General features: G+C 30.6%; 1 protein-coding gene across 1 annotated transcript in view; it reads left to right on the plus strand.

Annotated features, from left to right (window-relative positions):
• Ca-alpha1T (Ca[2+]-channel protein alpha[[1]] subunit T) overlaps nt 1–17,030 on the plus strand; it is a 316,291-nt gene that overhangs the window by 112,528 nt on the left and 186,733 nt on the right. Inside the window, exons 10-11 of the mRNA XM_081731934.1 lie at nt 3,458–3,661; nt 9,312–9,417. Coding sequence (XP_081588060.1) covers nt 3,458–3,661; nt 9,312–9,417 — 310 coding nt within the window. The remainder of the gene's footprint in view (nt 1–3,457; nt 3,662–9,311; nt 9,418–17,030) is intronic.

Below are 17,030 nucleotides of genomic sequence, written 5' to 3' on the forward strand. Positions count from 1 at the left end.
CTCTAACCTACGCTTACTATCATGCCGCCCGCAGCGGGAACTAAGAGGGCAGTTTCTCCTTGGATTTTCGAAGAACGTTCAGTTCTTAAAAATCATGTCAGAACATTATTTTGCTAAATATACGATAGTTTATGTTCGCAAATAATTGTTTTATATTATATATTATGTACATGTTTGCATTAAAATATCTATGTATTCGCGGTCAATCTTTTGCCCTCCATCTTGAGTCTGTCTTTTGTCTCGCCTTAGAATCAGTCTTTTGCTCCTCCTTTGGAAAAAAATCTTGCGTGCATCCCTGCTCACTATCATTGCATATACTATGATGGCAAGCCACTCCGCCTATCCTGAGTTGACCCCAGGATTTACCACAGTAGATACATAACTGATACATCATGACTCACGACCCCCACCGTCACTTGTCATTACCAGAACATGTTTCATTTTCAAGTGGAAAATTAATGCACTGAGCAGAGCCCACTACTAAAATGATAAGTCAGTATACGCTTGATACGCAAGGAAACAAGTTCTCCTTCCAATTTCACTGATAGGATTTTATATCATTCAAAAACATAGAACAAATCAATAGTAAATAATAATAAACAACTAAACTGAATTCATGATGCCGATAAATGTATGAAAACGCTTTTGTTTATCAATATCTCGATACCATCAGTTAAGAAGTTGATTGTTCTTCCGTTTGTGGAGCCCTTAGAAGCTGTCTAAAGCGTAAGGTAATATTTCTTCATCAATCATCTATATCTTAATTAATAATTTAAATTATGCATATAATTCTTAAAATTACAAGTAGCTTTATTGCTTCGTACAGTGTAATTAGTTTTGCTAATAAGTTTATTCTGCCAATATACAATTTTAGCTCAAAATTTTTAGCCATATAGTCAGAAAATTTCTTTGGGTCCTTAAGCAAATTATGTCCATTAATGTTCCCGGATCTTTTATCACGTTCTGATAACTTCTGAATTTTCTTCTATAATGCCTCTTTTCATGATTTTCCCTAGTTCTGCTTTCAACGAGAAACCAAAATAAAATCGTAACACAAGTTCTCGGTCTGAAGAAGAATTCAGTTTATTTTTGTTTAAACTTTGCTATCTTCTCTCATCATAATTTTCTGTTGCTGTTTTTGGTCCATTTTCATCACTATCATCAAAGGTATTCCTCTATTAGTGTTGAGTTCACTAACTTGAAGCACAAAGCTTCTATAAACTGCAGCCCGCAACTAACCTTTTCGACTTCACGTACGAATAATCCATTTTAATATAGTCGATCAATTGAAGTATTTTCTCCTCCCAACTTTTCTCTGTCCCTATATCATCTATTAAACATGACTTCGAATATATAATTTATTCTCAAATAATATTTTAACCAGTTTGCTTTCATCTTTCTATTTCCAGTATTGTTCACCTCTCCTCCAACACGTACCTTTTACCATACCTTCTACCACATTCCTAATAAAATAATTTCTTCTCAAATAATGTCCTAATCAGTTTCATTTCCTCTTTCTTACTACCTTCAGTGTTGGTCATCTTGCTTCCAACACTCATTCTATTGCATCCCTAATCGCACGATTTCTTGAATAAGGTTTCAACAGTTTCTTTTTCTTTCTTGTTAACTATTTCCAGAATTGTTTTTCTCACCTCCAACACTTATTCTTGCCTTCCACAAGACCTACTATCACACCCCTAATAACACAATTTCTTCTCAAATGACGCCCTAACCGGTTTGTTTTCCCATTTTTGATTATCCCCAGAGTTGTTCTTCTCTCCTCCGACACTTTTACTTCCCACGAATCAAACTTATCATTTCCTTAATAACACAATTTCTTTTCAAATAATCTTAACCAGATTTTTTCCTCTTTTTAGTTATCTCCAGAATTGTTTTTCTCAAGTAATGTACTAAACAGTTGCTTTATCTCTTTCTGACTACCTCCAGTATTGTTTTCTCTCCTTCCAACACCTACCATTATCTTCTACCAGATCTTGTATAATATCCCTGCTAACACAGTTTCTCCTCAAAGAATGTCGTAACCAGTTTCTTTTCCTCTTTTTACCATCTTCAGTATTGTTCTTCTTTCCTCCAACACTTACCATTACCTTCTACCAGATCTATCACATCCCTGCTAACACAGTTTCTCCTCAAAGAATGTCCTAATCAGTTTCTTTTCCTCTTTTTACCATCTCCAGTACTGTTCTTCTTTCCTCCAACACTTACTATTACCTTCTACCAGATTTTCTATCACATCCCTGCTAACACAGTTTCTCCTCAAAGAACGTCCTAACCAGTTTCTTTTCCTCTTTTTACCATCTCCAGTATTGTTCTTCTCTCCTCCAACACTTACTCTTCCTTTTACCACACCTTTAATAACATAATTTTATCTAAAATACTGTCTTAACTAGTTTCTCTTTCTCTTTTTAACTACTGTAACTCCAGTACTTTTCTTCTCTAATCCAACATTTACTCTAACCTTCTACCACATATTTTTCTCACAACCCTTATAACAAAACTTATTCTCAAATAATGTCCTAACCAGTTTATTTTCTTCTTTTTAGCTATCTCCAGTCGTTCTTCTCACCTTCAACACGCATTCTACCACATCCATATTAACATAAATTCATCTTACACAATAAACTTAACAAGTTTCTTTTATTGTTTTTGATTACCTCTAATATTATTATTATTTTCTTCTCTACTGTATTATTACTAACTTCCCTAATTTTTTCTCGTATGTTGGATCAGTTACTTTCCTTTCTTCTCCACAACTACATTTAGAAGCAAGATGTTCTCTATGGGCATTTTTATATTTTCGCTACATGCGAAGGGAGCTTGAAGTCTTACAACAAATGGAAGCTTTATCTGAGTTTAGTAGCTGTATGTTATCTATCGCCACAGGGATCTTGGGGAAAAAATTGATACAAGAAATTTCTGTAAAAGTTTAGTATTTTCCTACCGACTAGCTTATTTTAAACATTTAATATTTGTTCTTCGTCTCACTTATTCTTCCGATTTTCTCTTGGTTCTTCCCAAGTAATAGTTACTCTGAACGTAATAATGGAGTACAAAGACTTTATGCGGTGCTTCGTTCTTTTCAGTTTATACGGAAAATGGATTCGCATAATTTTGAGGAAAATGAATACGAAAATCGTGAATTCGACAAAGCCCTTTGTAACATCACCTACAACACCATTTTAAAAAAAATGGTGAAATGATTGGTGATATCACTGCATTATATTTAAATACAGAAATGTCTTTTAAAAAATAGTCTTCTATTTACACAATGAAAATCTGCCAGAATACTGTAGAAGAGGTTTAGTAATCTTATCGTATTAGTATATCTAACACAACCTTAAGAACTTTTTAGCTGTTTGCTTCATATAAAAATTCGATTTATGATCTGTAAAAATGTTATTTGATGCATTTACTAAGTTCACTTTTTTATGTGCAGTGTTGTTGAGCTATGCCAAACTTTTCTGGGTGAACGAGAGGGTAGCTCTGGCCTGTCTGTCCTCCGGACTTTCCGACTGTTAAGAATACTGAAGCTCGTTCGCTTCATGCCGAATCTTCGCCGACAGTTGTTCGTAATGCTCAGGACTATGGACAACGTAGCTGTCTTCTTCGCTCTTCTAGTCCTATTTATTTTTATATTCAGGTAAGTGGGGAAGCTTCTTTTCTACCGTATGTCTACCCTTACTCTTCCATTATTTTAATGTATATACTTGTATATAATATGTATGTAAATACGGCTGCTATGTTCTTTATAGGAACCTATGGAAAAATAATTGTCTTATACACAAAACAATATTATTTTTTTATTGTTCCGATTTTACTCACCTCCTTTCAACACATTTGTTTTTAATATCTAATGGTGATTCCATTTGAATGATTTCTGACAATATATTTCAAACTCATTCTCACACTTATAATTCATTGTTTTCTCTAATATCTCAATATTATTATTTGTACATTTATAACATATAAGCACGTAATTGTCTTCTAGGACGAAAGAAACGCAAGTTTTTCTCTCGAAACAACAATTTAGCAGGCCCGTTTCAAAGTAATTATGTAACTCAAAATCATATCTTGTTCTTATGAATTCCTTAGAAAATAGCATTTTTCGTAAGATATATATATTCAGTTCAATACTCATGAGTAATAAATTGTTTAAATTTCTATACATAGCACCCATCCACCTATATATTTGTCTTATAAAAGAGTTGAAATATAAAAGTTATATATGAAGAAATAATTTTCGTATTTCGTATAATAACAAGGAAACAGACGTTAAAGTTTTAAAAGCAATATTGTGGGTTATGGTAAATTTTAACATGTAAGATATCAAGAAACCAATTATGATGATTTTACATATCGACAAGAATTATTAAATTGAGTTTTAATAATAATCATATATTATTTTTTCGGTCATTACGTATTGGTAGTTTAATACTCATGTTTTAGTGTTCACATTTATGAATTGATAATTACGTATTGTAAGTGCAACATATTCGAAATATTTATCCAAATCATCAACTCAAGATAAATTTGTAGTCATCGCCACGTTTGACTTTATTTGAGTTTAATAAATTTAGATGTTAGCTGATTTGATATGAGCAGGCAATTAACAAAAATTCGTTACTACCGCAATCATTATACATTAGCAATACATTGTGATATAACTTCAAGAGTAAATAATACTCTTTTAGGTGTCTTTAATTTAGGTCTCTACTTGCTCAAAATATGTCAAATGAATTACTAATTTTGAGAGTTTAGGATCAATAAGTTGAAAGTGTGAAGTTTACGATATCATATTTTATATATTTAATAAAAATTTCTATCAAAAGTTTTTGTATGATATATAGCTCCCGAATTACTTCTACTTTGCGTGTTGAAAAAAATTATAAAATCATATTTGAATATACTTGTAGGTTTCCTCCAAGGAAATACAAGAAAAATAATGTATAATCCGTTTTTCTAGATTACGACAAAATATTTACAAAATTGGTATATATGGATATAGTAGGTCCTTATTTCTATACGTAAAATCATTCCTTGTTTAGGTGAGTCTTTCCAAATATCAACTTCAAATAATCAAATATTGCTGGTATCATGAAAAAGTATCATATATCAGGTTTTGAAACAATTGTACATGAGCAGATATAGGTAAAAGATGGATGCCTAGCTCAGTATCCTTCAATTTTCACTCAAAATAAAAAATGGAATCACATAATGTTATTCATCATAACGCAATTTAATCCTTTACAAATATAGCTACACCTCAATGGAAGACAGTTGCAATGCTACGACACCACCAAAATATTTGGTATAATATTCGTAAATCTGTACTTCACAAGTTTTCAACCTTTGTATCTTATCATTAAAATAAGTTATAAAAAAAATCGTTTCGATAATGAATAATGAATAGTTGTTAACGTTTGGAAAGCACATTATTGCGGATATTTCACAAGCCAATATCTATTTCCCAATAGCAAAAGAATCTAAAACCAATCAGAGCATCACAATCGAACATACATTTAAGTCCTAGATGCATTGCATAGTCTCAATATCGTCTAGTGTTAATAATTTGCTTAACGATAGATAGTAGTAATCAATGCAAAAGCTGGGATTAGATAATGGTTTAATTCAAAAATATTTAAATTTCTTGGATTTCTCATCAAATTGAAAATTAATTTGCAAGATTTTACGCTGGAAAGTCATATCAGCATAGCAATTTCATAACATCTTGAGGAATTCTTAAGAAAAATGTGGTTACTTGAGAATTCGATCGATGATATAGGGAAATTTAAGCTTCAGCAATTTCTATTTGATTCTCTTGTCTACATTAAAAGTAATCTAACGTGTGTTGAACCTTTTACGATAAAACGACTTTAATTCATGAATATATGAAGTTACAATTTTATTTTACAATAGATTTTGCTTACCTGTATTTTCGCCTATCCGGTCAAGAATATGTATCAAAACTTTCATAAGATTGTACTCTTTGTACAGTAAAAAATATGCTACTACAATGCACTAATTATCACAATTCTTTATACACTTTTCACACAAAGGAATCAATTAAGATCAATGTTAATTGTACATATGTGTAAAGTACGCTATTTAATTTGTTTATAGAAGAAAAATGCAGAAAATATTACAAGATCAGAAAGTTCACAAAATTGTTTTAATTCTGTTTATCAATGCACACTGCATAAGTATTATTTTCTCCATATATTTTTAACATTTTAAAGTTTGAGTCGAAATACTTAATGTCTTCAAAGTTTTTAAAAAATATAAGGCATTTCATACAAAACCTAAAATTTAACCAAAAATCCAATTTGATTCTTAAATAAATATTGTAATAGCTTAATTAGTAATAGTTGTCGCAAATTGACCTTTCCTTTACTTTTTAGATTACTTTCTGCGCTATACAATGTTTCTCAAAATCTTTGTATTCTCTTGTAAACTCTCAGATAACCCAATAAAGCACATACGATATAAAACTTATATGAAATATTTCGAACAAAAGATGTTCTAAATTATAGCATTTTATGGTGTTTAACCCAAATTAACATTCATGGTCATCCAATGTTTATTTGTGATTTCATTCATAATGCACCATAATCTTATATTTTTCATTTACTGGATGACGATAACTATAAAATATTTTCTTAATGTGATATGAAGAAATACATAAATAGGGTTCAATATTTTGCTTTTAAATTAATGGACCTATTCTAAAGAATTTTAATTCTTATTACCTAACACTTGAGACGTTATAGTTGAATATAATTAATTAATCCAATTAAACTTACTGAAACATTATAGCTGCTAGTTGACGGAAGTAAGGGTGTTTCAAGTTTTCTCAAAGTGTTAGAAACGCTCACTGTGACATAATGATGTTAAAGGACTCAGTAAGATTTACTGAGTGAAGATGTATAAGAATATGAAACATTTGCTTGTTACACAAGTTTTGAAAATTATATTTGATATTTTAAGATTAACCGCTGATTATTCCAACCTGACATAAAGAATACATATGCAAATTTATCTGTTTATATATTTTCCGTAGGTTCCATTTATCTTATTTAGTGTATTTTCCAACATCGTCAATTTTTGAGTAGTGTCATATTTCAATATATTATGTATACATTTTATTATTTAAAAAACATAATACAAAATATAATGCTAAATAGCTTTTGAATTGATTGATGTATTGGCTTGCAATAATACTCAAAATAATATTCAATCTGATAATTTTTTGTTCATGTTCTGTTAATGACATAACTTCTTAGTGATATGTATATATATAATGTAAGCAAACTAATCTAACAACACGTACCGTCCTTTTTTGTTATTAATGTCCCGTAATTGTTTTATAATTATTCAATGTATGAACATCTGCCAGTAATATATTTAAATAAACATAGTTTGAAAATAATGTATATGTTGCGTACAAAATGATGTTAATATGTTGCTTTATTATTTTTTTTAAAAAAATGTTTGTTTTATTTTTATCTCCACTGTCAGCCAGGAAGAGGTGGCAGGGGTGACAAATCAGGAAACTACTACTTTGTGTCTCCTAACCAATCTATTTCCACTTTATTCTTTCTTTTTTCTTGCTTTTTTTCTATCATATTATCGTATTCAACGCGAATTTTAAAAAATCAAGGTTCTCTCTTAACGAAAACGTAATCATTTCATTTTTCCTGTGTTCATACGTAATACTTTTCTTTAGCTCATATCATCAATCATTAATATCACCAGTCTCATTTTTATCTTCAACAACACCTGCAGTGATTCTTAATAATAAGTTTAGTAAATTATTTAAATAATAAAAATGAGTTCTGTAACAGTTCCTTTCAACGTCAGTTTATATTTATTTGCCAATCTCTTTGTACGCAGAATAAAAAAGGGTAAACAAAATTGTTTTCTTCTATGTTTCCCTCCCCTTGCCTCCTTTTTATCTATTGTTCATCTTTTTCTCTTTCAAATAAAATTCTGTCCTTGGTGTTTCAAATATGTAGTTTTTGTAGGTGTGTAAATGTTGTATTTGATTCCTGCTCGGTAAATATATACCTCTATGCGCAAATGAATACCGTATGTACTATAGTGATGAAAAACTGAGACTCTTATCATCATCGAATATCGCTGTTGTATGAAGTTAAAAAACTTGGGAACAATTCGATTTGTTCCGATCAATTTTCACCAAAGTCGACAAAAACATATTACTTACCCATAATTTAAAAAAACGCTAACGTCACAATTTTAATTACTTTTATGATTATACTAACTCTACTATATAAAAAAGGTTTTACTAATATTCAAAATATAAATTTAAAAAGTTTGTAATATGTTTTTCTTTCTTAAAACAAAAGTGTCAAAATAGGTTGCACTACTTTAACACATAATGTGGCGAATAATGATGACTACTATTCCGTGTGGAGCGAATTTCATTAATAATGGATACTGAATGAATTACATTATTTAATTGCTTGTCCATCAAATTAATGTTTTTTTCCATATGCTTGCCTTTATTACACCAGCACAAATGAATCTTTTTTCTTTTTTGTTCTCCGTTAATTATCATTGTGAATGAATCGAAAAAGGATTATCAAAGAGTTTCGGAATGTTATTTTTAATTATTATTAATATTACTGTTATATTCGCAACAATATCACGAATTCACCAAATATGCTTGCATCACACCACACTAATGTCATGTCTTGAACTTTATATGGACATGCTTTTGGTCATTAAGTATGTGCTTGAAACAAAAAAATGCAATAAAACAAAGACAAAATATTTTACTACAAAATTGTCTCCATATCAATGCTTTTCTTTATTATTCACCAGCTTATTAAGTAGCAAAAAATATTTGCTTTTAACATGCATGTCAAAAAACAAAATTATACTCAGTGATTGTATGCATTCAAACAAAAATGATAATATGCCTTTTTAAAAAAGCCATATTGCACTTGGCTCAAACATACCCTTATCTTGTACATATATTCCACATTTTTTAATTCAAAAACTAATATTTTTCATTTTTAAGATAAAAATTTCAAAGAAAAGAGTAATTTGTTGTTTTTCAAAATCTTTTTTTAAAAAATATTTGAAGAATTGTTTGTTTTTTCAAAATAAATCTTTATTTGTTTATTTTTTTGAAAAATTCGGTGGAAGATTTCTTCCAGATTGCTGGTGTGTTGTGGCGAGTAAATCCAACGACATTGTAAAGTGCAACAATCGAACAAGAATTGATAAACAACATTTGTTAAGTGCAACAATTTGTCTTTTGTTTTTAGTATTCTTGGGATGAACCTGTTTGGTTGTAAATTCTGCAAAAAAAAAGATGATTGCGACAGAAAGAACTTTGATACCCTACTCTGGGCCATTGTGACAGTGTTCCAGGTACATTTGTTTTTCAAAGAAAAATTTATTATTTTTTTTTCTAGTCCTTACTTGTAAGTAATCTCAGGTAGAGACAAGTCAGATTCTCAACACACCCATTAAATACACTGAAAGGTAACGTATACTGTCTAGTATATTTATTATCTTCAAAGTATTTTTATCGTACTAATTACAAGCATGTGATATTTTTTAATCATTACACTTTTGCTTGGCTTCTCGCTTGTGTGTACAATGCTTTTGTACATTTTCATTTATTTTTATTGTATGTATTGTTTGTGACGTCCACCGTATATTTAAATATTTTAACATCGTGCCAAGAGTTATTCCTGTTACTCTTTTTTATTACGCATTATGACATATATATATATATTTATATCAGTTACCGTGTATTTATATATGTCTTCATGATATGCTGTCATTGCTACTCGTATTTACATACGCTTAATGTTTGTCCAGTTTCGCAGTTAATTGTAAACTGTGATGTTGGAAGTTCTTAACAATTCAAGCTATTTTCTTCTTTATTTCATATATTACTCTTCTTAGCTACAGTTTCTTATACTCAAAGAAAATATCATTATTTACTTTAGCTTCTGTTAATGTACAACTTTCTTCACTTGAGAAGCAATCAAATATATGTGAGTCACTTTTAAAAAATATATATATATGAAAAATTATTGTATTCATTTCTTATTAAACCATTTAATACCATCAGTATCACAAACGATATTTTGAAAAATATATCTTTGAAATATATGAACGACAAATCCTTCATCTGTAGCAAGTTTACATCATCGATAAGCTTTTCCATAATGCAAACTGACTTTTATGAAACTTACCGAAAATTATTTATACTTTTAATAATACTTTAGTATGAGTTCAGAACTAAAATTGACGATATCGATTTCTTCACACGATGCCACCATTGAAAACCAAAAATTAAGTGGATTTTTTTGCTATAAATATACCTATGTAAAAAATTTAACAAAACTTATTAAACTTAAAAGCAAAGTCTCATGATCAACTTACTTGTAACATAGATTTACTTCAATTATTTCTAGTTTCATCTTCTTTAGTAACATAACCTCAACATAGCCTAAACATCACTTAATCACTTGAGCACACTAGGTTGATAATTTTGAAACATCTCAGCATTCTTAGTAGTTGTTTATTCGTTCACATTATAGTTATATATTTTAATTGTATCATTGACAATAATAGTAAATATACAATCAAATCGACATTTGTTAGCAACATGTGCACAGTAAGATAAACTTCAGACAGATACAAATCGCATCATTGACAATAATAGTAAGCATACAATCAAATCGACATTTGTTATCAGCATGTTCACAGTAAGATAAACTTCAGAGAGTTACAAATCGCATCATTGACAATAATAATAAGGATACATTCAAATAGACATATGTTAGCAGTATGTGTGCAATAAGATAAAGTTCAGACAGATTCAAAACACGAGTGACTTAATCGTGTGCTTGTGTCCGCTTTACCTTTATTTCCAAACCCTTTAAAGCTGATTTTCTGCTGATAAAATTTGTAAATACTTATAAGAAAGAATTTACCAATCAGCAGGCAATATCCTGTATCTGTATTTATATTTTTTCAGTTTAATTTGTAGATAAGGTACGGAAATCGTTCGATACTTCAAAAGCCAGAAATATGAAAGGAAATTATTTTTTTTTAAGCTGTCACTGACATAGTATTGAAAACCTCAAAATTTTGTTTTATATGATTATTTCCAGTCTCTTGTGTAGAGCTTACATTTCGTCTGTTTTCTGTGGACAAGTAAAAGTAGGAATAAAATTAAATGCTTGAAATTAAATGCTTCTTTGTTTTTTATCATTTCTGTCTTACTTGTCTGAGAAAGTCTAAACGTGTTAAAGAAAGTGTAAAATGACAATACCATGAGATTAGGAGAGTAATTTTTTTTAGTATATTCCTTTCCAAGTTGAAATGAACTTCCTGTAATTATCATTTTCAACTTTTAAATAAGAGAAGTCCTATGTCTGAAACGTTGTCATGTAACTTATATTAATGCAGGAGTACGGAACATTGATAACAAACACTAATTCACATATACACACGCATTGATACATACAAGTAAATTAAATTTTTAAGTGTTCAATATTTTTTTTCAAATTTCTCAATTTATTTTGGGATCAAAAGATCCAATATACTTTAATCAAAAATTTTCTTGTATGCCTTATATCTCGAGGCCATACAGTGTAGCCAAACTCAAACTATCAGTTAACTCAGTATAATGTGCTTATTCCGTAAAAAATACGAAAACTTGGTTTAGAGGCCATTCAAAAATTTTGTGGCATCTGATCCGATCTGACTAACTATTGGCCAAGATCGCAATCTTTTGATCATTTTTTTTATCATTGTGCATGCTATAAATAGCTGAATTCAGACATTTCTTTCCTACAACATTCTGCTTGAGGTTTTCAATATAATATCGGAGTTTGCAAATGGTTTGAATATTATTTTTATGTCTCATTCACTTGTTTATGGTTGCCTTTGTCTTTAACCTAGCTTCTTCTTTCGTTTTAATAATTTATTAACGACTTTGTGTAACGGCGCCTTATGAAACATAAATTGTTTTCTTTCTTATTCGTTTTGATTTCAACACCGTAACAGGCGTGTATTGAAATAGAAGTTCAGAGAGCTCACGTAACCCACTTAATCACCGAGGCGTGAAGAGTAAACAAGACACAAATGGTACTTATAACTATTAAGAACGAGGTACTTTCATAGATGTAGTTTCAACTACATTTTTCATTTTCCTCGAATATAATCGTGGATAAGCCATTGGAGTTGATTGTCATGTTGTGTAATCGTAGTAATACGTAATATGACTATATTGAAGGCGTAATTAATGCATTATATCTAATGTTTATGTTTAAAATATTTATTTAAAATATCAAAATCACTTTCAATTTTTATTTCACGTTTAAATAATACAATTAAGATTATTCTTGGTTTTTATTGGTGGTATAGTAAAAGTCGTACATCGAAGTAATCGGTATTGTTTTAACCTTATCTTTAGACACTGCTTCAGTTTTTACATATTTCATAATTCATTAAATCTTGCTCTTTTCATATTACTAATACTTTAATACACATATTTCCTCTCTGCTTAAACATTTTGGATGTATTGTTTAGCGTAACTCGTTCCGATAAGAAAAATATATTACTTAATTTGTAGTAATTCTGAATATTTGGAATTTCCTGTTTCAAACAAAAAAAAAAAAAACGTTTCAATCAGTTTTTGTTCACTTTCTCTAATATTTTAAAAGAAATATGTTTGCAGCTTTTTTTGGCCTTCATCATCATGTTGCTGGAAATCTTAATATTATAGTCTTCTCCAAAATAAAGCCTGAAATTAGATCAAGAACTTATTAAGAACAGGATCTTCCTATTCTTTGTATTAAGTTCTGCATTTAGTCAACAGGAAGCAAAGAATTTTATATTGTTATTTTAATGTTTTTTAAATAATATTTTTCAATGAAAATTATTTTCCTCAATTGAAATTAAATTCGTTATTTTCTATATACAAATTTTATGTTTATATCTGAACAAAGTTTGTTCATCTTACTTAAAAATCATTCCTTCAATATGATAGAAAATTTCAGTAATTTATTCATTCCTTGTTCATAAATTTTCTTGTTTTACGCTGATGTCTTCAACTTATTATTCTGATTCTTCATCTATCACCTTTCCCAATTATTATCTCTGTCTCATCAAAATGACTAAAGATGGTTTATGTGTTCTAAAGTGGCATATGAAATCAGTAAACAATTCTAAGTTGAAGTTTGTATAGAGTTACAGCAATACAATTACATACAATTTTTTATAGCTTTCCCTACATGCATAACAGAAAACTACGGCTCAAATCAAACGCAGATAAATTTTAAGAACAAATAACATTACGTCACATGTTAAAGTTAGGAAATTTCAATAAATTAATAGAATATCTGTTTTTATTGATATTTAATCAATGAAAGTTTATCTCATGTTCACCATGTCAAGATCAAATATACCTCTGCCTTAAAGTTAAATTTCTTTTGGCTGTGAAGAGACTAATATGAAAAATATCATCTCCATGAAGAAATAGATGAAATCGCTTCCTAGAAAGATCAGAAATTCTAATTGAAATGAGTATCTTCCGATGTGGTAACTCCTGCTAACTTATTTATTTTTGAATAACATTGATTATGGCTTACTTCATTCTTTCGATTCCTATTGCTAATATTGCCTATAGATTATAACAATAATGAAAATCTTTTCCTTCCATTACATCCGTACCCATATATACAATATCCATTCAAAGAGTTTTTAAATACGAAAATGTTACGTGTTGTATTTTTCTCTTACAAACAAACAAACATTGAAATGTGGTAATTCTAAATGTTTACATTCAATAATTTTAGAACATAGGATACAAGCAAGTAGTGAGGATTTCATAATGGGGGGAGGGTGACATGAAATACTCTGGTTATCAGACCAGGGACTCGATCAATCTAAACTATTTTACTGGCAACATATATTGGTTTGTTAGGACAATAAAATGAGGATATGTTACTAAGTATTTTAAAAACAAACTATGAAGAAGTCTCGAGTAAAGGAATATAAAAAAATTATTGAAAAATATTTTACAATATCTATGTTCCTTCCTCTGTTCAATCAAATATAACAATTTTTCTTTCATTATGACCTCAACTATTATAACAAGTACATATCCACTATTATAAAAAGTACTTATCCACTATTATAAAAAGTACATATCCAATAATGTCTTGTAAAATAATTTACAATGTCTGTGTTCCTTTTTCTGTTAAATCAAATATTAACAGAACTTTCTTTCCACATAACTTTTTGTTTCCATTATTCCGTCAACTACTGTCTGTTCCAAATAGCAAGTTAAAAAGAGTAGTAGAAAACTGTTTCTGAAATAACATGTTTGAAACTGCAGAGAAGCGATGACGAAAAATTGTGATTAAAAAATGTCCACGTTATTACAGAACGGGTATGTTTCCGAAAACTTGAAATTTCCCTGATCAGTAGAAGAAATTCTGAGAATGCCGTAACTTTTCTAGAAACTTCAAATTCACTGACTTTTCCAGGATATCCCTTTTTTTAAATTTCTGGTTTCGAAGGGGGGGTCCGGCCTGGCTACTTGCCTGTAGGATATCATAAACTTCAGAAAGTATTTCTCCACCTCTCCGACAACGTACAGATAAGTCATAGGTGGTAGCAAATACGTTTAAAAGAAATAATTAATCGTAAATCGCATTTTATGTCAAGTCATGTATCTATGTTTTTTTGTATAGTACTTTTCTAAATCTCCTTCTCCAATGTTGCGTATAATCATTGTCGTTTCTGGGAGCCGCGATGGCTCAGTGGTAGAGCGTTCACCCCTGGTGCGTGGGGTCGTTAGTTCGATCCCAGCTCGCGCTAAGTGAATTTTGTGGTGGACAAACACCATGCGTGGGTTTTCTCGGGGTTCTTTCGTTTCCTCCCACTTTCTTCATTCCACCATTTCATTCATTTTTCATCATCACCGTCTCCTTTGACCTAGCCGGCATAACCGTGGGACATAAAACTCAAACATTACATTTCATTGTCGTTTCTTTATCATATGCAAAATATATGGAGATAACGATCGAAAAACGATTAAACGTAGTTATATATCGCCCCCAGAAAAAGCAGAAAAATGCTAAGCGTCATTTTCCTTGATTTTCAACTAAGTGCATATACTGACTATCCTTTTCATTTTAATGTTGTGTAGAAAGGAGACAAGTAGCAGGAGACAATATGAAAGGTCTGCAGTGAAAACTGAATTCTAGAAGAAAGAAAGAATCGAAATTAATTATTTTTATTCGTTTTTATTCATCTCCTGAAAAATTTGCAATTTGGCGCTTAGCACCTTTCTGCTTTCTGGGGGTGATATGTCGAAAAATTTATGTACATTTAAATATATATTTTTAAAAAATGGTTTTTACTCCTTCTAATAAAGGTTTTCGCCTTTAGGCATTATCAGGTTCGAGAGGTTCCGCTCTAAACTTCTACCATTATAAGATACTAACATTTGCTTCCATCTGTTCTCACAGATGATCCTCGACGAGAAATTAATATTCTGCGGAAAGGAAACTTTTATCAAACTATCATCCCACCATTTTCCTAGTAAAACTTTTAATCCTAGGAAAGTCATATAGCTGTTGCAAATATCAAAGAACACACTTATTATGTAAAACGTTCCTACCACCTAAAAATCATGCTTACAAGGTTATTTGTACAACTTTTTCATTACCTTTTTGATCTGTAAACTAAATTTAACATACTCAAAGAGGGTATTTCCAAAGAACGAATTCTCGTTTAGAAGAACATAACATCTGATTATTTCGATAATATTTCGTTTCTTCTCATATGAAGGAAAGAGTTGTTTGGATCAATAGATCCAATATGTTTCAATCAAAAATTTTCTTGTATGCCTTACATCTGGAGAACTACATATAGTATAGCCAAACCCAAACTATCACTTAACTCAATATGATGTGCTTATTCCGTAAAAAAAAAAAAAAAAAAAAAGAAAAAAAAAAAAAAAAAGAAAGAAAGAAAGAAAGAAAGAAAAGAAAAAGAAAGAAAAAACTCGATTTAGGGCCCCTGATCCAAAAACGAATTATTGGCCAAAATCTCAATCTTTTAAGTCATTTTTTTATCATTCCGAAATTCTTGTTTTGCTATAAAAGAATCCGTAATAGAGACTATAAGACTGGCAATACTGACGGAGCAAACTAAACCAATCTTTCAGTTACCTATTGATTCTTTTAGGGATTTTTTTAAAAACTACGTAGGTTTTCTTTTAGTTTCATCGATCTTGTGTTTTAAAGATAGTTCAACTGAATACTAAGTAAGTCAAAATTTATCACGTGCTTCCTCGTAACTGTATGATTGGCGTATGAGATCCAGCTTCGATTCCAATTTAGGAACTCATGTGGTCCGAATTCCACGTTAAGCTGTAGGATCATTCTTCATATAGCTTTGATGCTGCAAGGGATGCTAAACTTTAATCCTGCCTACCTACAATGGACAGTTGTTATTATTTGAGAGTTGTCCAGAAACTCCCAGACGTTTTGGCCTATCGCGGCAGTGGGCGGAGCTAGAGTCTCCATCTTGGTGTCAGAACGTTGCCACACTCAGTACGCATCCAGCTGTGGTAGATGCTCTTACTGTGCTTCCTGTGATGTGTTACAATGTGCGCTGCAATAGAAAATCCCGCCTCTTGTGAGGTACTTTCTGTGATTAGGTTTTTGTTAACAAAAAACTACAAGCCAAATGAAATCCATCGCCAACGGGGTGAAGTGTACAGACATGGAATAATGAGTAAAAGCTGAGTGAGGCAATGGTGCACACACGGCCAAGCGTACCCGAGAGCTCTTGGATGATTTTCGATCACCCACCATACAGCCCGAATTTGGCGCCGAGCGACTACCACCTCTTCCCAGCAAAAAAGACATGGGTCGCTACACAAAGCTTTGATACTGAAGCCAAACTGCTTGCCGGTTGAATCGCAGTAAGCCAATGGTTGAAAC

This window comes from Thermobia domestica, chromosome 11 (genome assembly GCF_964235325.1).
Source record: "Thermobia domestica chromosome 11, izTheDome1.hap1.1, whole genome shotgun sequence".
Taxonomy (NCBI): Eukaryota; Metazoa; Arthropoda; class Insecta; order Zygentoma; family Lepismatidae; genus Thermobia; species Thermobia domestica.